Consider the following 25,290-nt stretch of genomic DNA (forward strand, 5'->3'; position numbering starts at 1 on the left):
AATGCGAAAAAGAGCCAAGATTTGCTTTTAAAAATGTCTCAGTGATTGCCTGGAGTTAGAAAGTTGTATTCGTTTTACCTTCGTACCTCATAGAGCACGAAAAGCCGTCGATCTTGCGCCTGACATCTCACTGGTCGTGTCGGTTATCCGTCCCAGCGGACTATGAGAGTGAAGGAATAGAGAGTGTACCTGTGTTTTGTGCACACACTTGAACACTTTGAATGAAAGTCCAGCACAGGTGGCCGGTTTCAATGAAATTGACCGTCATAGACGAATATCACCAGGGTTTTAGGTTACAAAATAAGACGACACTTAAATTTATTATTTTATTCTCCAAATCTCCACACAACTTTCGAGACATCAGTCATTTATAATTACAACTAACACTTATAGTAAATCGCTCTATGACTAACAATATTTGCAGCGAATTAAACGATTATTGCATTAACATTGTATTTTGAAATCTTCTAAAGATTGAAGTCGATTGTTTTATCGCGAAATAACTTCAAGGAGTATACAATAGGGATATTTTCAATTTTTATTTGATAGTTCTTATGCCGATGTTCGAAAATTATTTTACTCGTATTTTTTCTCGTAAGTAATCGAACGGTGATTTATTGAGGTGAAAAGTTACTTGACGTCACACCGCGGCTTATTTTTAACAAAGTAAAACGTCAATAGTCCACTCAAAAAATGTTATAGGTGGACACCTTTTGTGGTTTAAAGTTGTTGTTGTACCACATTTGATTGTTAAGTTTCTTGGAAAAGTAAAAAAATACGTGAAATATTTGAATGACGGACTAATAGTTTTTTTATTGCCCGTAAATATCCCTTGACAGATATTTATGGCGTAGCTGCCAAAAATTGCAATTTCCTTCTCAAATATTTATTTTACGATAAAACAATAGATCTTAGCACAGTTTTACAAGCAGTGATTGAATACAACTGTAAAGTGAGACGAATTAACAAATATTTCAAAAGATTTTGACAACAGTTTAGTAAAGCCTCTACCTAACTGTTTCAATAACCAACCATCAGTTACAGATAACTAAATGTACAGTGGCACTAGATAGTTACGTAAACTATCAGTGGCCCCCGGTTTCTGAGGTACATTTAGCGGTAGTTTATCTATTCAATAGTGTCAAAAGTCATATTAAAAAAACGCAATTGAATAGATAAACTACTGTTAAATGTTCTCAGAAACCGGGGGTGGGTCAAGCGCAACCTTTAGGGAGGGAGTTTTGAGCTGAGCGTCTCCGTGCTTCAGAGGGTATGTGAAAAGTGAAGCTTGCTAACGTAAGGTTGCTTAGATATTTGCCATATAATATATTATGATGGTTGATTATTGAAACAGACTGTTAAACTTCTATTTTAAGTATATTTATTTGTATGAAATGACGAATAAATGTATAAATCGTGTTTAAATGCATTAAAAACTTACGGCCGTTTTCAACTTTTATATAAAATTGAGAATTTTTTAAACAGTTCCTATTTAACCCCAAGTTGACATATCAGTTACTGAAGTTATATTATTGAAAACGGCCGTAATCTTTAATAATCGGTCTATAGTTTTAAATAACTACTAATATTTACAACAAAATGTTGATAAAACTTACAACACAGTGGCGACCTCTACAATATTAAATACTGCACGTTAAAGAATGTAACATAAACGGTGAAACCACTAGTATATAATAGTATTAAAATAGATTTAATAATATAAACACTATGTAATGCAAATGTGGTTTGACAGTCCCAATAACTTATCTCCAGTTAGAGATAGACATACTATAGTTTAGACATACAACATTTTTATTTAGACTAATATTAGTAACTTTAAACTGTAGTATTAATAAAGCTGTCTGGAAGTAGGTTATTGGGGATGGGGTTAATAACCCTAGGTAGTAACCCAATTAACATAAACGTTAACAATAGTCAATTATTGCAAATTATTTCAGCACTAACCTTTAATACGGTTATAAATATGTTCAAATCAATCAATCTAATGGAAATACCGTATCTGTTACCAAAACTATTCAAAACTAGCAGATAAACTAAAATAATTAAACGTCCGTTTTCATATTGGAAACGGATATTTTTAACTATAATTTTAATATAACTGTAACCGTAATTTGACATCCACAAGATAATAATCCGTACTTAGTCCGAAAAATGTAAAAATTTTGATACGGTCCAAGTTGAATCCAGATTTCTTCCGGACACAAGTTATGAGATGATTAAAAACAATCAAAATATGATAACGAAAGTTTTAAATTTATGAAAATAACAGAAAAGTTACTTGTAGATTTGAACAGTCAAAAAATTCGATTTAACAAAACAATATGAATGCATTGTAAAATGCAACAGGTTATAATAATTCGTATAGTTAATAAATTTTAAACTAACATTTTATTACAAAAATGTACACAAAGAAAAAAAAATTCAGCTACAAGAACAATGTAAAAGAATTTCATTTTAAATTGTATTCGATGTTTCTCCAAAAATATTATTTTCGACAAATCCAAAAAGATTTTGTATGAACATGATTTCATTCAAATAATATGCACATTTCATAACAGCTGATAACGTCCAATCACATAACTAAGAATAAACTAAAATGTAACTTTAGGGGACTTCCCCATAGTAAAGAGTTGCCAGGTTAAATAACCTAAAAGAAAATAACAGCTAACAGAGCATAATATTATGTAGGGGAATTCCCCTGACACTAAAAGTTGCCAGCTCTAATAAAAACAAAAAAGGAACTTATTAGCTGTACCATTTTTGAACTGAACATTCTTAGATTTATTTTTCATCAATAAATGACATAATAATATTAAGAAATCATTTTAACCATAGAATTACACAATAAAAAATCAGCCAAATAAATGCTAAGTAATTCATCTTATAAACAAAAATTGGAAAATGTATAATATAACAGAAATTTGATTGCAAAAACCATACAACACAATAGTATCTTGGCCATTTAAACTCAGCAGAAATTTGATTTTGTTCCAAATGTTAAATAAAGTTAGAACTAATATGCAGCTGACACAGTCAACAATATTATAATAATAAACAATATTAGGTACTAACCATTGTACCAACGATCACATAACACTGAAAAACTAAGCATTTCGAAAAATACTCTTCAATTTTTAATTCAAGACGCTAAAAAATGTCATTTGACAGACATACACTATCGATTAGTCGGGATTGCGATTGGCCAGCGTCTCCTTAGGTAGTATTTTAAGCATGTTAAAGATGTCGCCAAATAACTTGAACATTAGTGTTTTAGAAAGCAAACTGAACGTAAAAAGACCCACTTTTTCAGAAAACTTGTTCTTCTAATAGGAAAGCCTAATAGACCTTGCCGTTGCGCCGTGCAATTCTTTCTAAGTGGACCTGATAATCGTTTATTACGATGTTGCAAAGTTGTTTGGCGGCACCTATAGACGCCAAATAGAATATGATTTAGATGTCATAATAGAAGTGTATTTAGCTCTGTACCTAACTAAAAAGTAGTATTAGTTATTAATTTTAGTTCAACACTTTTGACATCTATCTTGCACCTAACTTCTCCTGCTGTAGTAGTTATCTCACGACTAATCGATAGTGCATAACCTTAACGAAATCTTAACAATACCTTAATCATCCAAGAAATGATTTTTCAAATACTTCATCATACCGAAGGTGTAGAATCTCTGCGTGCCTATAACCTTGTAGAGAGGTTTGTCGCAGATCGCAAACTGCCTGTTATTAGGGTCAATGAGCTGGCGTTCCTTTATGATGGCCCACACTCGTTTCACTACCTCGTGTCTTGGCAATTCCGTGGCACCGACGAGTTCGGAAAGTTCTGGCGATAGTTTGTATGAACGGGTGTAGCCGCTGCCCTTGCCGCGTTTTGCTACGCCTCCAGCCTGAAAAGAGTATAAATTTTTAGTAGATAACTCAGTAGACTTAAGGCCTGATTGCTCCCTTGCTTTTTTGGGAAAAGATCACAGCTTAGCAGTTAAACAGTCACTTATGAACAACAATGACCTCACTTATGAAGGTAACTGTAAAAAAATGAAAAATTGATTGTTCAGTCTTTTTTTGGGCAAAATGTCATTGTATGAATGGTTAGGGATAATTTTAAAATGTTACCTTTTTGCCCTTAGCAGGAGTTTTCTTCTTCTTTTCTTGTGTTTTCTTTCCCTTCTTTTTGCCTGCCGTCTGCAAAACAACAAAGTAATCTATCGTTAGACTTCGTACTTCAAATTAAAGAACTATATTATTAGAATAGAACAAAAATATAAGTTGTAACTATAATAAGACAAGAACTTTATCATTAATGTTTGGCCTGGTAAAGCTGTGTGTGCCAACTTTACACTTCTCGTGTCAATATAATGCCTTACCAGTTTTCGCGCGTAAATTCTGTTTGTGTTTTACGCGATCCGTTCTGTTTATGATTCCAGATGAAGTTGTCGAAAAACAGCAGAAACCCGTACTAATCTTAGTGATCCTTACATTGAGTAATGATTCCGGTACAACCTTTTAAAGTAATAGAAATACGAAACACCTCCTAATTACCTAATGTTTGCAAAATAAGGCGTAATAAAACAATAACTTACTCCCCACTCCTCATCATCCTCCTTCTTAGGCGGCGGAGACATATCCTCATCATCATCATTCTTCTTCACCTCCTCCTTATCCGACTCATCATCGCCGTCATCATCAGACGACTCCAAACTGTTCACATAGTCCATCACCAACTGGTCTATAAGCTTCTTTTTGCTGCTCAAGTCCATGCCCAGCTTCTTCTCCAACGCCTGGATGACCTTCTTTGTTGAAGTGTTCTCGAGACTCGCATTTTCGAGGATGCCTAAATAAAAAAAATATAAAATAAATTTAATGTCCCATTGCTGGGCACGGGTCTCCTCCCGTAAAGAGGGAAGGGTTATACTGGCTAACGGTGCGTATAGTAAACAACGCAGTTTAAAATAAGATGACTGATTGAAGTCTCGGAATGTATATTTTGTATTTCAGAAATTATGGTCGCAGCCTAGTGTGGTCAATCTGATTTTTAAACGGATTAAATATTATGTGATAATGCTATTTTACATAAACATATGTGATAAAGGTACCTATTAGTTGGTATCTCCCGAGCAAGGTTCGAACCCGAGAGAACACACTAATAATGACTTTTCGAAGTTATGTAAGTATTTGAATTAATAATCACTTGTTCCAACCGTAAAAGAAAACATTGTGATGCAACCTTGCATGCCAGAGAGTTCTTAAGAACAGTTCTTGAAGTCATGCAAAAGTCCCCCAACTCTCAATTGGCCAGCATTGTGGACTCGATGCCTAACCCTCATTACGGGAGGAGACCCTTGCTCAGCAGTGGGACCTTAATGGGTAACATTTATATACGATACTTTTGTTTATTAAAATGACCCCAAAGAATATTAATTTGTTTTTTTTTTGGTGATATAGATATCGAAAATCAAATATAAAAAAATTACAAAACAAAAATTACATTACTAAAAGAAGTTTTATATAAGTACATTTTTTTCAATGAAGTATTTATTTGGTAATATCAAGACAGGAAATATGTTCTTGCTCAGTTAACCAAAAGCAGCTGAGGTATCTTTTTTTTTTGTCCCCATTTATTTTGGTTTTGTTGATTTTTTTCTATTGTTTCGTTGTATTGAATATCTTTAGAAGAGAAAAAGAAGTTGCATATAATGAAACAATATAAGTTTTTAATAACTTATTATTCATCTCAATCAATCCAAATAAGCCGATTATCAAAATTATGCGTGAAATGAAACGTTACGAGTGTTACGACCGAACAATGGCAGCCCGCTAATTTGACAACCACATTGATATCGCAAAAAAAATACCACATTTATTTACTTAGGCTATTTTAGTTGATCTAATATATCTCTTTTGATGTATTTCTGCATTAAAACATTCATAACTAACCATGTAACCTCATAAATAAATCACATGAGGCACTTTACTAAACTCCATTTTGGAAGGATTTGATTCATGGACTCTGTGCAAATCACTGTATAAAAATAAACCATCAGTAGAGAGGCGTTTGTAGATAACCATAAATTGCACCGACGACAGAAAACAATCCGCATTTCAATAACAAACAACTTTTACTTGAAACATTTTCCTTTATTCATCGTAAATACAGAGATATTTCAATTTAAATCTGCGATTTTATGCACCTCCACTTCTACAGTACTTTTGGGAGCCATTTTACGTATCCCGGGCGCATCATATTATACAGTGCAATCTTGATATTGATTAAATAGTTGTAAAATATTGATAAAAAGAGTAATAAGTTAATTCACTTACTTTTAATCTCTGTTTGAAGTTCTGCTTGGGTAATGTCTGAACTGTCTGAGTCTGACATTTTTTCTACTTGAACTCGTACTTTTCTTCGGATTCCACAGAGAGGCTCGGCGTGCTAGGCCACACAATAATATACCTACGCGCTAGATGCAACACGGCTTCGCTACGAAATTAGCCGAAGACCGGTTCGGGTTATTTCGGCCCCATCCCATGCTCCAATCAAAACCGTGCGTATAGTAAACACCACATTGTAGCGGTCTAGAAGAAAACGTTATGCAAAAACCACATTTATGTCAATGCTGCACGGTATACATTACTTGTTACGCAAAATGGCGAACATTTTTACTCTACACTGTACTTTAAGCTGCGTTCATGTCAAGTTAAGTTAAACTAAAATCACATAATGATGGTTATTGTGAGCAAAAGTTGCAATATTTGGTTACTATTAATTTCAAGTATCTGAAAACGTTAGTTCCTAGCTAATTCACACAAATCGCATAACTTTTAACCTACTTCATTGATTTTAAGTTGTTTGTATAATGATTGAGAAGGAATGCATTAATTAAAACGTCAAAAACACGCGTTTTTATGTGTCAATGTCAATTGTCAAAATTATAACCTACAAATATATGCTTAGCCAACGAAAGTTTATGAGTGCATCGTATTTGTGAATAAAAAATAATGGCGAAAGTGAAAAATAAGAGGAACTCGGGCTTAGCCGACAAGGTCCACAACAAGAGGAAGACGGACGTCCATAAGAAGAAGCTCAACCCATTCGAAGTTCATATTAACAGAGAGAAATTAAAAGTTTTGGGCAAGAAATCGAAGCATGACAGGGGACTGCCTGGTGTTTCTCGTGCTAAAGCTATTCAGAAGGTAAATACTACTTATCTCTCAACAAATAAATCATATTTCTACTCTTATATTTAACTTACGTATGTGAAAACGTTAATTTCTTGAACATCCTACTCATATTAGTGTCGCGAAAGTTTGTAAGTGTGGATGGTTATTAAAATTTGTTACTCTTTCACGAAAAAGCTATTGGACGGATATTATTAAAAATTGAGACACTGCTAGCTTATAACCTGGATTAACGTATAAGATACTTTTAGTACTGGAAAATCGAAAAAGTCAAATGTTTTTTTTTATTTGTTCACAGAGAAAAGAAACCCTCGGTACTGAGATGAAACTAATGAACAAAACAAATGCATTCATTGATCGTCGTATCGGTGAGAAAGACACACAACTGTCTGCTGAGGACAGAATGATTGCAAGGTTTGCAGCTGAACGTCAGAAACAACACAACAAGAAGAACATCTATAATCTGGCTGAAGATGAAATCTTGACTCATCGGTAAGAGCATAGTTTTTAATAAAGTCTGTATTTTAAGAATTGGACAGGTTTATGGTTGTTATCATTTTTTTTTATTATGTTGACACTTACAATATTTTTGTGCTACTGATGTTTTTTTTGGATGTGATTAAATTAATTAATATTGTGTAGCAACAAAAAGTATTCTACTTTTAAATAAATTCTATTACAAAAGTACACCTTTATAAGGCAATTTAAATATTTTGGTGTTTCATAAATACTGTTCCATAATACTTACATGAGTTCTTATATTTCAGAGGTCAAACTTTAGAGCAGATTGAGAAGTTCGATGACCCCAGGTCTGATGATGAAGAGGATGAAGATGGAAGGAAGTTTGGAGGCTTAGGCGGTAAGTTTCTAATTTTTATTGTTCCTTTTATATTCGTGACAGTTTCATTGTGTTAAACATGCTTTTGTAACTTCAAAACATTGAATATTTAACTGTTTAAAGATGTTAAGATGTCTTTCTGTGAAAGCATAGCAGACTGTCTAATAAAACATGATATGGATTAGTATTCAATTTTATGTACTTTTAACACTTTCACTGCCAATAAACCTAATTGCTAATGCTTTAACGAAAGTGTTAAAAGGTTTTTAATGGAAAGGGGTATAATATAGACTATGAGTTACAGCATTCTCCTTGACGCATACTAAAACAAAAATAATTTACCTTTCACAGATGATTTTGTATCAGAAGGCCACTTCGGTGGTGGTATGTTATCCAAAACGGACTCCAAAGACGGTGCCAAATCCCACAAAGATTTAATAGAACAGCTCATAGCGGAATCAAAGAAGAGGAAAGCGGAAAAACAGAAGGAAAAAGAACAGACTCTAGACTTGACAGAGAAATTAGACAGTGAATGGAAGGACTTACAACCGGTTGTGTTTAAGAAGATGAGAAGAGATGATAAAGAAGAGTCTGCAATAGACAAGTTGTTGAATAAAGCAGAGAATAAGAGTTTTGATTATGATAAAATGATGAGAGAGTTGCGATTTGAGAAGAGAGGCACTGTGAGTAGAATTTTTCAATGTTTTATTTTCTTTCGTCGTGTTTAGTTTCGTTTTTCATTTTATATATTCGACTCTTTAATTATATTTATATAATCTGGCATAATGAGCATGCAAGTGGCGCCGGGAGGTCTTGGGTTCGATTCCCACGCGGAGCAATTATATCTGCCATCCACATAATAATATAGTTAATTCAGTTGTTTCCGCTACTGAAAGTAATTATAGTGCGGGAGTAGTCATGTATTTAAAAAAAAAGGCAGATACATGTCCAAAGTTTCCATGTTTTATGCAATATTATTTGTGTATTTCAGCCATCAGATGGTCTGAAAAATGACGAGAAACAAGCTAAGGAAGAGCAAGAGAGGTTGGCGCAGTTAGAGAAAGAAAGAGAACAGAGAATGTTGGGTGAAGATGAAAGGATAGTAGTTAAGACACAACAGGCTAAGACTAAACACAGGTAAGGAATATGTATAATATGTTTAACCCACAAAGGTATTTACTATTATTTGTTTGGAGCAGTGGTTACCGTGGTCACCTCGCCGCAATAACCGTTGAGCCGCGTGTGGTGGGTGCGAATACCAACCCGGGACGAATATTTGTGCGATGAGCATGAGTATCTGTTCTGTGGTTTTTTTACTATTTTCTGTAAATTTTTCATGAAGTATGGATTGTTATGTAGTAAAGGCTTTTTAATAAGAATGATGTAATTAATCCAGATCCGCGGAAGATTTAGATGACAATTTCGAGTTGGATGATGAGAAGGACTTCATGCTGGCATACGACAAGGACGGAAAACCTCTAGTGCCTGAGAATGTACTCAAAGATTTTTCAGGTAACTGTAATTTTTACTATCTACCTTGTACATTTCAAATTTGAGAAAAATATTATTGACTCAGTCATGTGTAGGTGTTGTGAGAGTGATGAAATTAGATACTTTGTGCGGGAATCGAGTTATTAGCAGTTCAGTTATATTTACTTCCCTTCAGATCACTAACTTTTCTAGTAAAATCAATATCAAATCATTTATTCATTTAGGTCAAATGCTGACACTTATGATACGATCATATTATTATGATGTCAATGATACAGAGAGTGAATTTACCGCCAGTAATTCTATAACGAAATGACCTGTATTATATATTGTTTCAGTACCAAACGCCAAACCGAAGTTCGAAGACGGTATATCAGATACTTCAGACGAAGAAGACGAAGAAGATGAAGGAGGAGAAAGCGAGGAAACTGAAGAAGAACAGGAAACTAAAGAAACAAATAAAAAAACATCTCAAAATAAATCAGACAGTGAAAATGAAAATTCTGATCAAAATCATGACAGTTCTGATGATGATTCAAGTGATGAAGAAGAAACCAAATCAAAGAGTATTAAAAATAAACAGTATAGTGCTAAACTTGAAAGAAACAAGAAGAAAGATGAAAGTATATTATTTTCTAAAGAAGTTGAGAATGCAGAAGAAAGTGCATCAAATAAAGAAGATTCTGAAGAGAGTGGGGAGGAAGAAGAGAGTGACGAAGAAGAAGAAAATGTAGTAGATTTAAATGATTTGAAAGATTTAAAGGAATCGGATGTTGAAAGTGAGGATGACATGGCTGATGATGGGGAAAAGATTGAAAAGTTGTTTGATTTTAAGAATAATGAAGGTGATAAATTAAAGGTAATTAATAAAAAAAATATTTATTAAAGTCAAAGTCAAAGTCAGACTAGCATATTAGGACTGTGCTTTCCTTAGATTAAGGTTTTAAAGAAATCTCTGGCCTGCAAAGTATCATTCCGATATTTTATTTTACTGCTTGAACATTGATCATAATTTATAATACACACATAACTATGTAGGGTCATTGTTTTAAGTCTTAGTTTGCTTGAAAGGCTAATACTTATTACTATAGCTTATAGATTTAACTGTAATATACAATTATAAGTACTTATTAATACTTTTATTATTTTCAGGAACTATTAACAGGGAAAACACCATCGCAACAAGCGACGGCTGTACAAAAACTAATCAAAAGTTACGACCCGAGCTTATCAGAGAACAACAAAGACAAACTCAGCAGACTATTTGCACATATGCTACAATACATTAACGATATATTCACACAACTAACTGAAGAAAGCGACATACTTAAATCCTTCCTAATCTTTGACAAACTAGCCCCATATTTCTACGACCTAGCACACACAAACAAAGTGTCTACAAAGAAATACATAGTAGAATTATTAAAAGAAAAATATGGGAACTTTAAAAAACGACAAAAGAGAGTCCCCGATATGGACACATTGATATTTTTCAAATTAATATCTTTACTGTATCCTACTTCAGATTTCCGACATCCAGTCACAACACCCGCATTGATATTTATGTCCGAAATATTAACTTTATCAAGATTCAATGATGCTTACTCAATATCTAGAGGATTATTTATAACTACACTCATTTTAGAGTACACGACTTTATCCAAAAGACTTGTACCGCCAGCAATTAATTTCCTAAGAGGTGTATTATATTTGAGTGCGAACACAAGCGTTTTAAACCCAATACAAGTCGTCCCGCCATTCAGGTTACATAAAGACGCGAAAATTTTGAATTTAGACAACGACTGTTCGAAAATGGACGTCGGTAAAATGGCGGCAAAAGGTTTGGTTCAGAAAGAGATTGATGATGAATTTAAAATTAAAATTTTGATGACTAGTATGGGAGTTTTGAAGGAGTTTTTTGATTATTTCAATGATATTGAAGCTCAGTTGTATTTGTTTGAGCCACATTTGAAGCTGACTGATAGGATTGACTTTGATTTATATCCTAAGAAAGTTGGTAAGACGTTGAACAACATAGTACAGTACATGAGGTCTAGTTTGGAGGTGAAGACCTTTACTCCGCTGTGCAGAGAGAAGCCAAGACCTAAAGCTTTGAGGTTATATGAACCAGATATTCAGGAAGTGTAAGTATCTTCTTTAACGTTTTTTCTGAACTTTGCCTACATAAAAATATTCTTAGTATGCGGTTCTGCGACTATTGTTACTGACATAATGTATCCTTCGTTACTTAGAAACAAGGTACCATAGATAAATTATGTTTCCAATCATTTTTGGTTAATGTGATTTTTACGCCACTACCACTGCGTCTGGAGTTCATGGTCGGATCTTCTTGTATGTTGTGTCCATTGTTTCTGAAATCCCAGCAACAGAAGAACAATTCAATGTACGGAAGATGTCCTTTTAAAAAAATATCCTTGAATTCATCAATAAAATATCACAATTGATAAATATTTTTGCCTCATTCAGGTTTACTGGCAGCAAGAGTGCTAAACTGTCGCGTGAACAAGCAGAGAGTCAGCGGTTGAAGACCAAGTATAAGAAGGAGATGAAGGGAGCTCTCAGAGAGATCAGACGAGACAAGTCTTATATCGCCTCTGTTAAGATCAGGCAGAAGATTCAAAGGTATGTAGCATTTTTACTATTTATTTTACAAAATGGTTCTGTTAGATTCTCCTCCAGTTTCATTGTGATCATAACTTTCGCGTTACAAGTTTATTATTCGAAATTATAATTCGGTAGGATAGCATTCCGACATGACCGGTGAAACAAAATTATATGCCTATACAAAACCTTTACTTTGTGACTGAAATATGTTGGTACCAGAACAAAATAATGTATCTGGATAAAATTAGTTGCAATTAACAATTTAAATAAATTTTCGCCTCCCGATGATATGCTTCATAATATATTATAAGGTTTCGAAAGATTTAAGTCGTTTATTTTATTTGTAGCTTATATAAGTGCGTTAATTAATAATATATTTTCTCTTTTCAGCGACAATATAAGAAAGGATAAGGTGAAACAGATCTACAAGGACGCGGCCATACAGCAGGGCGAGCTTAACAAAATGAAGCGTATGAAATAACACGATCTATGTTTGTTACAATAAAATATTGTTGTACATAATTTGGTGCGTTTTTACTTCCTTAATAAAAATATATATGGTATAATAATTCAGCAAGATTTGTAAAAAAATTAAATAAAATCGTGGAAAATATGAGAGTGAGAATAAGTTCAATACATTGTGCATTGTACTGTACGGAAAAGACGTTCCTTTTCTTCTAGCAATAATAAGAAGCAGTATGAGTGTATATTGGTTATTTGTTAGTCACATGTAACGTTGTCCGCGTAACATGATAAGAAAAAACATTAAGGAGAATTTATTCTCAATACTTATCCGAAATATTTTTTATTGACGAATTTATATTTTCTGCATGTAACGGAACGACACAGTCATCTGACAACCGTGACACGACGTCACTGAACTATTATGACATCAAGTTAAAAAGTACTCCATCTAATTGTGTTTCTATCGATTTGGCATACTTTTTAAAATAACCGCATTGCTGTGTTCCGGGAAGCTGATTTCATTAGAAATCTTTATTTTCACATTTACAGAAAGTTTTCTACGTTTAGCAACAGTTTTTAGGAGCTTTCTCTTGATAACATGTAAGTATCTATGATATAGTGTTAATTACTGATTACATTTTCTCGAAGTTTACCGGCTTCTTAGCGAGTAAATAAATTGCGTAATGACGAAAGCGGAATAAATTAGCTGTGCCTTAAAAAATTTAGCTCAATCATCGGCGTTTTTACGCGTGATTACGTCATTTGTTATCAAAACTGTGTAATTATTACGTCTGGTAAGTATTTTTAAAAATAAAATAATCTAATCTTATGCCAATTAAATCGATACTTTGAACCGGTCTAGTTTTACATTAACATTCGATTAGTTGGCTGTGTATTAGTGTAGTTATAATTTATCATTAACAATGGATATAATTAACATGCATATTGAGAGGTAGGAAAAACATTTTATTCTGTTCATTTTTGTTCACCTATATTTTGTATTAAATGTAGGTATTAATAAACCCTTCTATCTTTTGTTATCTAGGTGTTATACAGTTACTAGTCATCCTCCTAAATAATTCATGTCTAACAATTTATTCACTGTACCTATAGCTTACCGTTACCCGTGAAATCTCAAACATGTAGAATAGACAGACCTTTTTGTAAAACATGTTCTATTGCTTATAAATGCTATGATTTTTATCCTATCTCTTTGATAGTATTGAATATCTATTTATATGTTTTTATAGCTACGGGTGGAAGATCAGTTAAATGTACTATTGTTGCCTAAATGTGTTGAAAGATACTAAATCAAATTATTGACCTTTGCACTGCCTTAATTCTAGAAATTTCTTTGAGTTTTATTTTCTAATCTACAATTTCATAACAAAGATAAGCAGGAATTTGCTGTTGTTAGGCACATTAACACAATACCTAGATCTAGATTGTTAGTACTGATACACTGATTTAAACAACATTTGTTATCAAATAGATCATAGACTTGATGACTTTTGATAATTTTCTCTATTGTAACCATATCTTTTGTACACGAAGGAAAATAATTTTCAGTGATCATTGTAAATTGTATTCCTTTGTCTCTTGCTATCAATTTTAAATTATTTTTTAGTAAAGAAATTCTTCAGGAAGGTTTTAGTGTATACTTCATTATAGTTTGGAATAATTAACTGAAATATTATTATATTTAAAGAATATACTAACTTACTGCTATTTTAAAAACGAAAGTTTGTGTGTATGAATGTATGTATGTTTGTTTGTTAATCTTCCACGAAGAAAATGTTGGACTTTTTAATGAAATTTGATACACTGATAGCTTATAACCTCGATTAACCCATAGGATAATGTTTACCCAAGGAAGTCTTTTCATGCAGATGAAGTCTCTTGCAGAAGCTAGTAATAGCAAAGCAATAAATATAAGATGACATACCTAAATTAATAATACTATTTGATTGACTGATTAGGCACTGACTTTCAAAAGAAAAATGTTAGTCCGACTTCCATAAAGTAATCTAATATTTAATTAACAGATTCCAAACTTTAGCCATGGCAAATGCAGCAGTGATTGGATCAATCATTTTACCCAACATTGGTGGTTGGGCCAACGGTTTGTACTTCGCCGGTCAGATCCGCAAGGGAGAAGACAAGTCATGGTACGATGACCTCAAGAAGCCTTGCTGGACCCCTCCCAAGTATGTCTTTGGACCTGCCTGGACTATCCTGTACAGCAGTATGGGTTATGCTTCATATTTGGTTTATGAAGAGTGTGGAGGATTCACAGGTATGTATTGAATTAATCTTTTAATATTTTAATATTATAGCTTTAATGTGTGTAATGAGTATACAGAACTTTATAATATAAATGATGGATAGAATCCAATGTTTAGCCAGTAAATAGTACTACAGTTCTTTTGCCTAGGGATTCTCTGAATTTCTTTAATTGTTTATGAGGCGACCATAGCCAACTGTGCTCACCAATCCGTTAAGGATCTGTCGGTTAAGCAAACGAAAGATCATTCCATAGATTGGCGGCGTTGTGTGAATTGTCTATTGTATAGATTCTATTCCATACTTACGGGAATATACATTTAAGTCATTTGTTATAGGTACTTATCTATGCTAAACACATAAATATTGTGAACAAATCCTCTAGAGGTAATAAATTAGCCGTCATCTTAGATTGCGTTATGTTTATTGTTCTTGAGTCACCGTGATAAATAAAACGGAATCGAACCTTGAGACTTGTGACGTCATTTGTGAATATTTAACGATATAATATTAGCACAAGTTGTGTCCGTCTAGTCAGTTAGGTAATGAGCGGAAAATAAGTTTTGAACTAAGTCATAACCACGGCTTTACCTGCGGAATGGCGTGGCTATATCATTCCCGGCATTATAACTTTTATGGAATTGTCATGTGAAAGACGGACGAACAAACACACATATATTTTATAATATTAGTATGGACTCAAAGTCTTTTGGATCAGGATTTTGATCAATTCCACTCCCAAAGGGATAAAATAGGGGATGAAAGTTTATATGGAATTTCTTCACAAACCTCGCGGACGAAGTCGCGGGCAAAAGCTATAAGTAAATAAGCTCGAAGAGCTAATGAAATGTGTTGATAAAGGCGAGTCCTAACATTCCGTGATTAGGTCATAATCGTAAAGTTATGTTTATTGAATTTATCAGTTAAATTCCATATTAAAAGGCTAGTTTCAAGGCATATAAATAAGTGTCGGATAAGCTATTCGATAGATAAACTACCTTACAGATACCTTTTTTTTAACGAGGGGGAAATCTCAAAGAATTTATCTATTCAATAGGCTATAAGCTCATATACACATGACAGTTTGAATACCTACCGTTAAATGTGTCTCAGAAACCAGGCATAAGTGTATGGTTTCGAATTCTTAATTCTTTAAACACTACGCTATGTGATCATGTCGTTTTATCGGACCCTCTGACTATCACTTACCTATACCCACTTACACTTAGTCCCATTTCTATGATACTATTGATTATGACGTAGTTTGCACGTTTGTAATGACCCAAGTATCTAATAGTTGTAACATATAGGTAAAACAGTTTCTGCACAGAATAGTGGAAAAAGTAATTTGTAATATTCAAAATTTGATAGAAATCGATTCAGTAGTTTGGTATTTTATCGTAAAATGGTAATGGATATGTTAATCTATGTATTAGTACATTACATAAGATCGTACGATGATCTTTTTCTAGAAACAGATAAGATAACACACGTAAAGGGGTACGGCAGACATGTATAAAGGTGAATTTATAATAGCATTTTTATTTACAACCGAAAACAGTGAATTGCGAGTGTATCATATACATATCTTATCTATGCACACCTTCGAATATAACAGACTAAAAATAAATGTTACCTCAATAATGTCCCACTACTGGGCAAGGGTCTCCTCCCGTAATGAGGGAGGGGTTAGATCTTGAGTCTACCAAGTCAGACTTTGCATACCTTCAAGAACTGTTTTAAAGAACTCTCAGGCATGCAAGGTTGCATCATGATGGTTTCCTTCACCGTTGGAACAAGTGATAATTATTTCTAATACACACATAACTTCGAAAAGTCATTGGTGTGTTTCTCGGGTTGGAACCTGCAACCACTTGCGAGGTACGAACTTACACCACTCGGCGATAAATACAAGAAAAGCTATATACAATTAGTAAGGAAAATTTCATTCAACATGTAACAATTCAATGTTATGTATTTACCTTTACATACATACATATGTTATCCTTATCACTGATAAGATTGTACGATTGTTGTAGTGTAATGTGTCTGCCCTTATCAGTTGTAATAGTGCATGTTTTATTGTACATTATGTACTTGTAATGTGCTGCCATCTATCGAAATTAAAATTAAACTTCTTTAAGTCATGACTGTCCCACTGCTTGGTAAGAGTCTACTCCCGAATGAGTGGGATAAGGCCGTGGGTTAACGTTGGTCAAGTGCGAGTTGGCGACTAAGCATTAAAAACTGAAATGATAGGAGTGATAATAATTATGGGGTATGGAGGGAAACTACTTTAGATATTTTAATTACTTGAAAGGAAACGTGGTTTTTTTTTTTTAAATAAATATGTAGATGAAATGAATGAAAGATTTTTGATAAATATTAGCATGAGCCGAGAATCGAACTCAATGAATTTTTAAATTCATAATTTTATTATCAGTTAATAAGATGTTCGTAAATGAGCGTTCGTTTTTATTTTGATTTAGGTCTCCTAAGCGCAGTGGTAGTAGTGCCAGTAACACTAAGTCGTGAATTAATTATCCACTCAGAAAAAAAACTATAACATAACTTTTTGTTCCAATCCAGGAATCGAACCCAAGACTTAATCACCACTTTACTGTTTAAGTGAAAACCAGTTGTAGATAATAATAATGTGTTATTTTTCAGAGGAGGCAGTGCTGCCGTTGACCCTCTATGGAGGTCAGTTGTTACTCAACTGGGCGTGGACACCCATCTTCTTCGGCCTTAAGGACTTCAAATTGGTACGTATAAGACATGTACTGTTGCTTATGTGAATTGATATTAAATTAGCCGAACATATTTATTACTAGCTGACCCGCGCAACTTCGCTTGCGTCACATAAGAAAGAATGAAAAAAAATTCCCCGTTTTTGTAACATTTTGCGTTGCTACTCCGCTCCTAATGGCCGTAGCGTGATGTTATATAGCCTAAAGCCTTCCTCGATAAATGGTCTATCTAACACAGAAAGAATTTTTCAAATCGGCCCAGTAGTTCCTGAGATTAGCGCGTTCAAACAAACAAACAAACAAACAAACTCTTCAGCTTTATAATATTAGTATAGATTAACGTAATACTCCTAACCGGCGGTCCTATAAGGTAAGATAATGAGGCAAGGGAAGTTTGTAAGGATGTTACCTTTGGTCTTAATCTACCGCCTATGGGAAATAGACGTAATATTATGTATGTATTATTTTGAGAATAGTTATATTCAAAAAACACATCAGAAAGTTGCTATTGAGTGTTATTGGGTTCGAATCCCTATACACACACTGATTATTCTACTATTATGACGCTTTATTATAAGTTTGTAAATTAATTAAATTTCAACATTATATCCTATATAAAACTAGGTGACAGGGCAAACGTTGTTTTGCCATACAAAAAAAAAAAGTGTCACTTAGGGGTATGTAAAATAGAAGCTGGTGCGATGCTCAGACCTACTGAATAGCTCACAAAATTTCATGAGAATCGGTCGAGCCGACTGGAGGAGTACAGTAACTAACATTGTGACATGGAAATCTATACTAATGGGTCATTCTCAGTTAAGAGGTAATATGATGTTAGAAGAGGCGGCATGACAAAAATGATAAAAAATTAATGTAGTATCAGTATTTTCTTACCAAAACACTTATTATCTTCATATCCAGACAACAGCCAGACAAAATCTTAATTTTTTACCATTTTATAACTGACCAGGGGAGATACTGAGGACAGGGGAGAGACATTTATGTTGTGTTATGAAATAAATAACAGTGGTAGTTTGAGAATCAACTTCATTTTTATTTAATATTAATCGACTTAATTTCAACAGCCATCAGACTTCACTATAAAATAATCTTTCATTCCTACAAAGCAACAAAAACATGACATTATACGAAAATCAATTTGTTTGTTCTCTAGGTGTCATTTCATTCACAGTTTTAATTAGTCCTTCTTTTTTCTTATCATATTTCTTTTGCTCTTTAATCTTTTGCTGTTCATATTTCACAGAGTCATTTTTTATTTTTTGGTATCTCAGTCTTTCCGCTACACGTTTTTTTTCTAAGCGTTCTTCACGCGTCATTTTTTTTCGTGCCGCCATAATCTGTAACCAAAATATGGTAACTTGGCATCGACGTTTTTCTATAAGGTAACCGGGTTAAAAAGGACTGCTCCTTTACTTATTACAAAAACAATAAGAGTTTCGAGGAACACTACCTGGTATGAGATATTTAGGATGAAAGCGACAATAAACACTCGTACAATCGACATTTAAAATAACAATATTTATGTTTAAACTAAAACCAGACTAGGTAAATACACTCGGACACTAAATAATGGATAACTGCATCATAAGCAGGAAGCAGTTATCTCCCCTGAGCAGTAAGTATCTCCCTGGTACCTTAAGCGGCAGGGGAAAGAAGACAGGGGAGATACTATTTCGACAAAATATCGATATAAAAGTCTAAATTTTTGTAACAAGTTATTAGACGGGAAGATTACGATTCTTTGCATACATTACAGTAATTCTAGGAAGAAAGTAAAATATTTATGCTTATAATAAAGAATAAAATCTTACCAGGGGAAAGAAGACACTCACTGAACCACGACAGTTTTCACCAAGTGGCGTCTGTGTAATAGCGAACCATATGGCGGGCGCATTCGCGCCGACGGCTTGCTGTCAACTTCACGTTAGTAACTTTGTGCTCAAGGTCAGAATTTACGCGGCGAAATTAAAAGTCGTGAGTTTTTAATGAAAACAAAACGCCAGGGGAAGAGATGCTATATACGAGGGACAAATTTCAATATTAAACATTTTATGAATATCTAAATGTTACCTTTTTTATTTTTTTCATTGCTTTAATTTAGTTTGTCTAGTTTTTAAATAATACACAATTTAATTTATTTAATAATTTAAAGATAGTTAAAAATACTAATTTATTAATATGATCGGTTAAAGGACAGACCAGGGGAGATAAATTTTTCATGTTTAAGGCGCTTTTGTGACTAAATTAAAAACATTTCATCGGTGAATTTTAGTGACCTTACAGAAGATACTGACTTTGATAATCTCACAGCTTTATTTTAAATAAATTATCAATTAAAAATATAAAAAAATTCATTGACATTGAAATTACCTCATAACTTAGAACGACCCTAATATTATAAAGCTGCAGAGCTTGTTTGTTTGATTGTTTGTTTGTTTGAACGCGCTAATCTCGGGAACTACTGGTCCGATTTGAAAAATTCTTTCACTGTTAGTTAGCCCATTTATCGAGGAAGGCTTTAGGCTATATATCATCACGCTACGACCAATAGGAGCAGAGCAGAGAGAAATGTTACAAAAACGGGGAAAATTATGATTCTCTTATGTGACGCAAGCGAAGTTGCGCGGGTCAGCTAGTTTTATATATACGATGTACCCAAAACTTCACAGTTCGACTCGCTAATTCAACAATAATAATACAAATTGTATGTACAGGCTTTGATCGAGATCTCAGTGCTATCGGGCGCGGCGGTGGCCACGACCGTCGCGTTCGGCTCCGTCAACAAGACAGCCGGTGCGCTGCTGCTGCCGTACCTTGCGTGGCTCGGCTACGCGTCGTCTCTCACTTACTACATCTGGAAGAACAACCCCAAGGTCGAGGTTAGGGAGATCAAGGATGAGAAGAGCCAGTAAAGGTGAGGAAACCACATTTTCATATACACATAAATAGTTATGTGTAAGGTCTTGGTGGAAATTTGACCGTTGGTGACTTTGGTGACCTTGATGACCTTGACGACCTTGAAAACTAGATTTCACACGAATATAATTATGTCCTTTTTGTGTTGTTGTTTTTCATGTTCTTACTCCGGTCAATTTAGACATTTGACCCACGACAAATTCAGGGGAAGCTGAAAATTCTTAAAATTGTTTAAATTATAATTATAAACATTGTCTTAAAAGTCCCAACCGAACCTCGTTCCTCATAATCCTTAAGTTTTTGATTCAGTTTATTAAGTAAAGCTCCAGATATTTCATCATTTTCAATTTCATTGTATGAAAATATTTTATCTACTATATTTTCGATATTAATTATTAAATCAGCATCCATGATGTCATCGATTTCAACTTCTTTTAATATTATAATTGCTAAAGCAAGTTGAAGTAGTGTATGAGTGTATTATGACGCTCGCAATTTTTTGCATCGTTATATCTCAGAAGCGGTGGCTTTTAGGGAAAAAATTATTGATACCTTTTTTATAGGAAATTCCCTGATCTACAAATTATGTCTGGGGTAATTTTGCGATAAAACTTACCGTTTTCAAGAAAATCGCGAAAAACTCATTTTTTGGACCTTATTACCCCGCTAAATTTTTTTCCTTACATGGGATCGGTTGGGACTTTTAAGACAATGTTTATAATTATAATTTAAACAATTTTAAGAATTTTCAGCTTCCCCTGAATTTGTCGTGGGTTTACTGATTTTTTGGTCTAATTTGACCGGACTATCTGTTATTATTATTGTTTGTTGTTTTTTTTTGTCGACGCATCTCAATATTGCCTTTCTATTTTTTCTGCTAGGAATAATCACATAAAACATATGCGTCGATTTTGAAAAGTGGAAAATAAAAATCAATATAAATGTAATTGAACAACTTTAACACGGTCATCTGATTTCAAACTAAGGAAAGCTTTTACTATGAAAACCACAATGTTTTCGTTCACCGTTAGAACAAGTGATAATTATTTCTAATACACACAACATTTAAAACAGCTGCTTTAGAAATATTACTTAAAAGAAAAAGTACTAATGTTTATTATTTTTGTTTCAGATATCAATAAAAAAACGCTTAAAACATATTTAGATATAAGTCAACGTGTTCTTAGTGTAGTATTCACAAATAAGTGCAATTCACGTAAACTACCTGTGAGCTCTACCAATATCAACGCTGTGGTAACGACAGACATTTTACATACGGATGAACATACCTGCTGGATGAATATGACTGGCGGATGACATGCCTGTCGGATGAACATGCCTGGTGGATGATAATACTTGTCGGATGAACATGCCTGGTGGATGAACATGCCTGTCAGATGATAATACCTGTCGGATGAACATGCCTGGTGGATGATAATACCTGTCGGATGAACATGCCTGTCAGATGATAATACCTGTCGGATGAACATGCCTGGTGGATGATAATACCTGTCGGATGAACATGCCTGTCAGATGATAATACCTGTCGGATGAACATGCCTGTCAGATGATAATACCTGTCAGATGAACATGCCTGTCAGATGATAATACCTGTCAGATGAACATGCCTGTCAGATGATAATACCTGTCGGATGAACATGCCTGTCAGATGATAATACCTGTCAGATGAACATGCCTGGTGGATGATAATACCTGTCAGATGAACATGCCTGGTGGATGATAATACCTGTCGGATGAACATGCCTGTCAGATGATAATACCTGTCGGATGAACATGCCTGGTGGATGATAATACCTGTCGGATGAACATGCCTGTCAGATGATAATACCTGTCGGATGAACATGCCTGGTGGATGATAATACCTGTCGGATGAACATGCCTGTCAGATGATAATACCTGTCGGATGAACATGCCTGTCAGATGATAATACCTGTCGGATGAACATGCCTGTCAGATGATAATACCTGTCAGATGAACATGCCTGTCAGATGATAATACCTGTCAGATGAACATGCCTGTCAGATGATAATACCTGTCAGATGAACATGCCTGTCAGATGATAATACCTGTCAGATGAACATGCCTGGTGGATGATAATACCTGTCAGATGAACATGCCTGTCAGATGATAATACCTGTCAGATGAACATGCCTGTCAGATGATAATACCTGTCAGATGAACATGCCTGGTGGATGATAATACCTGTCAGATGAACATGCCTGGTGGATGATAATACCTGTCGGATGAACATGCCTGTCAGATGATAATACCTGTCAGATGAACATGCCTGTCAGATGATAATACCTGTCAGATGAACATGCCTGGTGGATGATAATACCTGTCAGATGAACATGCCTGGTGGATGATAATACCTGTCGGATGAACATGCCTGTCAGATGATAATACCTGTCGGATGAACATGCCTGGTGGATGATAATACCTGGTGGATGAACATGCCTGTCAGATGAAAATGCCTGTCATAAAATTGCGTGTCGATCAAATAATGTTAAATTGTCTGTCGTTAGCTCAGCGTTGTATAAAAGCGGTTAAGGTACTATATTCAAATCAAAATGAGTTAAGCAACCTACGGCCCAGCTGAAAATCTGATGGGTGAGCGCTAAGCGTATAACTATTACTACGAAAATCATTGGAATGTTATGTAAGAAAATGCTTATGAACAGAATTAAGATGATTTTTAAATTAAATGTATTACCTTAACTGTTAATTAAAATAAATAAAAAATTCAACTTTGTAAAAGTTCTATCGATAAAGTAAGAGAAAAAATCTAAATATTATTAGAACTAAACAATTAAGTGCTATCCATCTATTGCCATTTCGGCCTGTGTCTAGCAAAAACCGAATAATAAAACATGTCTTAACTTTTAGTACTATTTAAACCTCTGACACTCAAACTATACAAAATTTTGAGATAACACTCAAGTCTCGTGCTGTCATAGTAACTATGACAAGGCGCTCATTACGCTCAGTAAACGAACTGTGGGTTAAGCAACCCTTAGCGCGGTTACTCTATAGATGGGTGACCGCATATTTCAGCTGAGTGTTATTTTTAGCGATAGATGTAATTAAGCATCACTTAAAATTGAGTGTAGTTCGAACATCTATCAGTCTGTATCAATGTGACGTGTATTTAAACGCTACTTAAAATTGAGTAACATTTGAGTGTTCGCTTGTATCATATAAGTAATAACTTAATTAAACATCAATGTGAAAGTCTAAGCTAAGCTTTATTTTTCCAACTACCCGCATTTGGTGACGGTAAAGGAAAACATCGTGAGGAAACCTTGCATGCCTAAAATTTGTTTAATACATTTATTGAGGGCATGCAAAGTCCCCAACCCGCACTTGGCCAGCGTGGTGGACTCAAGGCCTAACCCCTCCCTCATTACGGGAGGAGACCCTTGCCCAGCAGTGGGACATTAATGGATTAAATTTATTTATTTTACCCGCATTTGACATAGACGGGGAATTAACTTTTCAAAATGGAGTCTTGCCGCGCAGTCGGGTAAATAAAGCGTGCTCAAATAAACAGCTTGACACAGGCATCTTGCACAAGCACGAAACTAGCTTAACCTGCGGTTTCACTCGGTACATAAACTGTATAAATGTATTAAAAGATGATTTTTGTATTTTCTTTAAGCTTAACTTTTGTATTAAAACTGTATTGTTAATTAAATGATGTTTTATGATATATAGATGTATTTACGCACTTAGCATCTTCTGGGTTAAGCAACACATGGCTCGGACGGTCTAAAGATGGGTGACCACATGTCATAATAAAAACAGTCGTTAAGCCATGACGAAGGCTTTAAATGTCTAAATTACTTTGACACTAGATTGAAATAAAGATATTTCTAGACCGAAATTAACCCTATTTTGTTATGTGTGTCTTAATCTGTCTATATGTTGTAAAACTTCGTTGAAATGTAAGCACAATATTAATTTTAAGCATTCCTCGGTTGCATTTGTGAATTTCAGACCAAAATTTGTTTTTAGAAAGTTTTTTTTAGATATTTTTCGGTGTAAGTTAGATATTTTGATCTATTTATTGTTTCAAGTTATTGAAAATTGGACTTATCAATAAATATAATTACGAAATGTGTTGTTTTATTGATATATTTTATCAAAATCCTTTTAGTAGTGTTTGCGTAACTGAAACACATTCTTGATTGATTTCTCTAAAACTTTAAACCTACTTTAACGAAAGGAGGTTCTCAAGTTTTTTTCAGTTTCTGTTCCGGACTTCGTTAGAATTCCTACAATGTTAACTTTGAAAGAACTAATAAGTTAAATATACATTTTATCAAAATGCTTTTAGTAGTGTTAACGTAAATGAAACACACATTATTGATTGATTTCTCTAACACTTTAAACCGACTTCAACGAAAGGAGGTTCCCACTTTTGTCTTCAATTACCGTTCCGAACTTCGCTATAATTCTCCTACAACGTTAAATTTGAAAGATCCAATAGTCTCAAGATTTTAGTTTAACGCCATCTATCAACGAGAAGCAAGCTCCTTGAAAATTATGATTGTGGAACGCATTCATAATTTGGTTACCCCTTAGGCAGTTTCTAAATGTTGTCACTAGAGGGCGTTTGGCTAAGAAAAGGAACGAGAACTAACTAAACACTTGAGTATGTAAAACAGGTGCAAT

At 34.1% G+C, this 25,290-nt stretch overlaps 3 protein-coding genes across 5 annotated transcripts; 2 read left to right on the forward strand and 1 right to left on the reverse strand.

The window, feature by feature from the left end:
• Positions 1-312: 312 nt before the first annotated feature.
• Positions 313-6,514, reverse strand: Non2 (upstream activation factor subunit spp27 homolog Non2). The gene is made up of 4 exons (XM_076130516.1): positions 6,349-6,514; positions 4,611-4,861; positions 4,144-4,212; positions 313-3,917 (listed from the first exon to the last, which is right to left on the reverse strand). The coding sequence occupies exons 1-4, from the start codon at positions 6,404-6,406 to the stop codon at positions 3,645-3,647; spliced, it is 651 nt and encodes a 216-aa protein (XP_075986631.1). The 5' UTR covers positions 6,407-6,514; the 3' UTR covers positions 313-3,644.
• A 449-nt stretch (positions 6,515-6,963) lies between these two features.
• l(3)07882 (Nucleolar protein 14 homolog l(3)07882) lies at positions 6,964-12,682 on the forward strand. The gene is made up of 10 exons (XM_076130578.1): positions 6,964-7,221; positions 7,505-7,698; positions 7,974-8,065; positions 8,396-8,727; positions 9,036-9,181; positions 9,441-9,556; positions 9,874-10,394; positions 10,688-11,679; positions 12,023-12,178; positions 12,551-12,682. Exons 1-10 carry the CDS (start codon positions 7,027-7,029, stop codon positions 12,639-12,641), a joined length of 2,835 nt encoding a protein of 944 aa, XP_075986693.1. The 5' UTR covers positions 6,964-7,026; the 3' UTR covers positions 12,642-12,682.
• Positions 12,683-13,066: 384 nt separating this feature from the next.
• Positions 13,067-24,732, forward strand: Tspo (Translocator protein). Of its 3 annotated transcripts, none has more exons than XM_076130276.1 (5): positions 13,067-13,225; positions 14,671-14,921; positions 17,579-17,673; positions 20,394-20,593; positions 21,728-24,732. In XM_076130276.1, exons 2-4 carry the CDS (start codon positions 14,687-14,689, stop codon positions 20,589-20,591), a joined length of 528 nt encoding a protein of 175 aa, XP_075986391.1. In that variant the 5' UTR covers positions 13,067-13,225; positions 14,671-14,686; the 3' UTR covers positions 20,592-20,593; positions 21,728-24,732. The 3 variants fall into 3 exon arrangements, with proteins under 3 accessions (XP_075986391.1, XP_075986392.1, XP_075986390.1); XM_076130277.1 differs by lacking the exon at positions 13,067-13,225 and adding an exon at positions 13,262-13,419; XM_076130275.1 differs by lacking the exon at positions 13,067-13,225 and adding an exon at positions 13,437-13,577.
• Positions 24,733-25,290: the final 558 nt, after the last annotated feature.

This window comes from Anticarsia gemmatalis, chromosome 24, assembly GCF_050436995.1.
Source record: "Anticarsia gemmatalis isolate Benzon Research Colony breed Stoneville strain chromosome 24, ilAntGemm2 primary, whole genome shotgun sequence".
NCBI classification, from domain to species: Eukaryota; Metazoa; Arthropoda; class Insecta; order Lepidoptera; family Erebidae; genus Anticarsia; species Anticarsia gemmatalis.

Coding starts and splice junctions, on each gene's coding strand:
- Tspo (XM_076130275.1), top strand. CDS start 13,549: ATGGATATAATTAACATGCATATTGAGAG. Junction 13,578..14,670: donor ATTAACATGCATATTGAGAG/GTAGGAAAAACA, acceptor TTTAATTAACAG/ATTCCAAACTTTAGCCATGG. Junction 14,922..17,578: donor AGAGTGTGGAGGATTCACAG/GTATGTATTGAA, acceptor GTTATTTTTCAG/AGGAGGCAGTGCTGCCGTTG.
- Non2 (XM_076130516.1), bottom strand. CDS start 6,406: ATGTCAGACTCAGACAGTTCAGACATTACCCAAGCAGAACTTCAAACA. Junction 4,213..4,610: donor AGGATGATGAGGAGTGGGGA/GTAAGTTATTGT, acceptor GTTGTTTTGCAG/ACGGCAGGCAAAAAGAAGGG. Junction 3,918..4,143: donor CTCCTGCTAAGGGCAAAAAG/GTAACATTTTAA, acceptor TACTCTTTTCAG/GCTGGAGGCGTAGCAAAACG.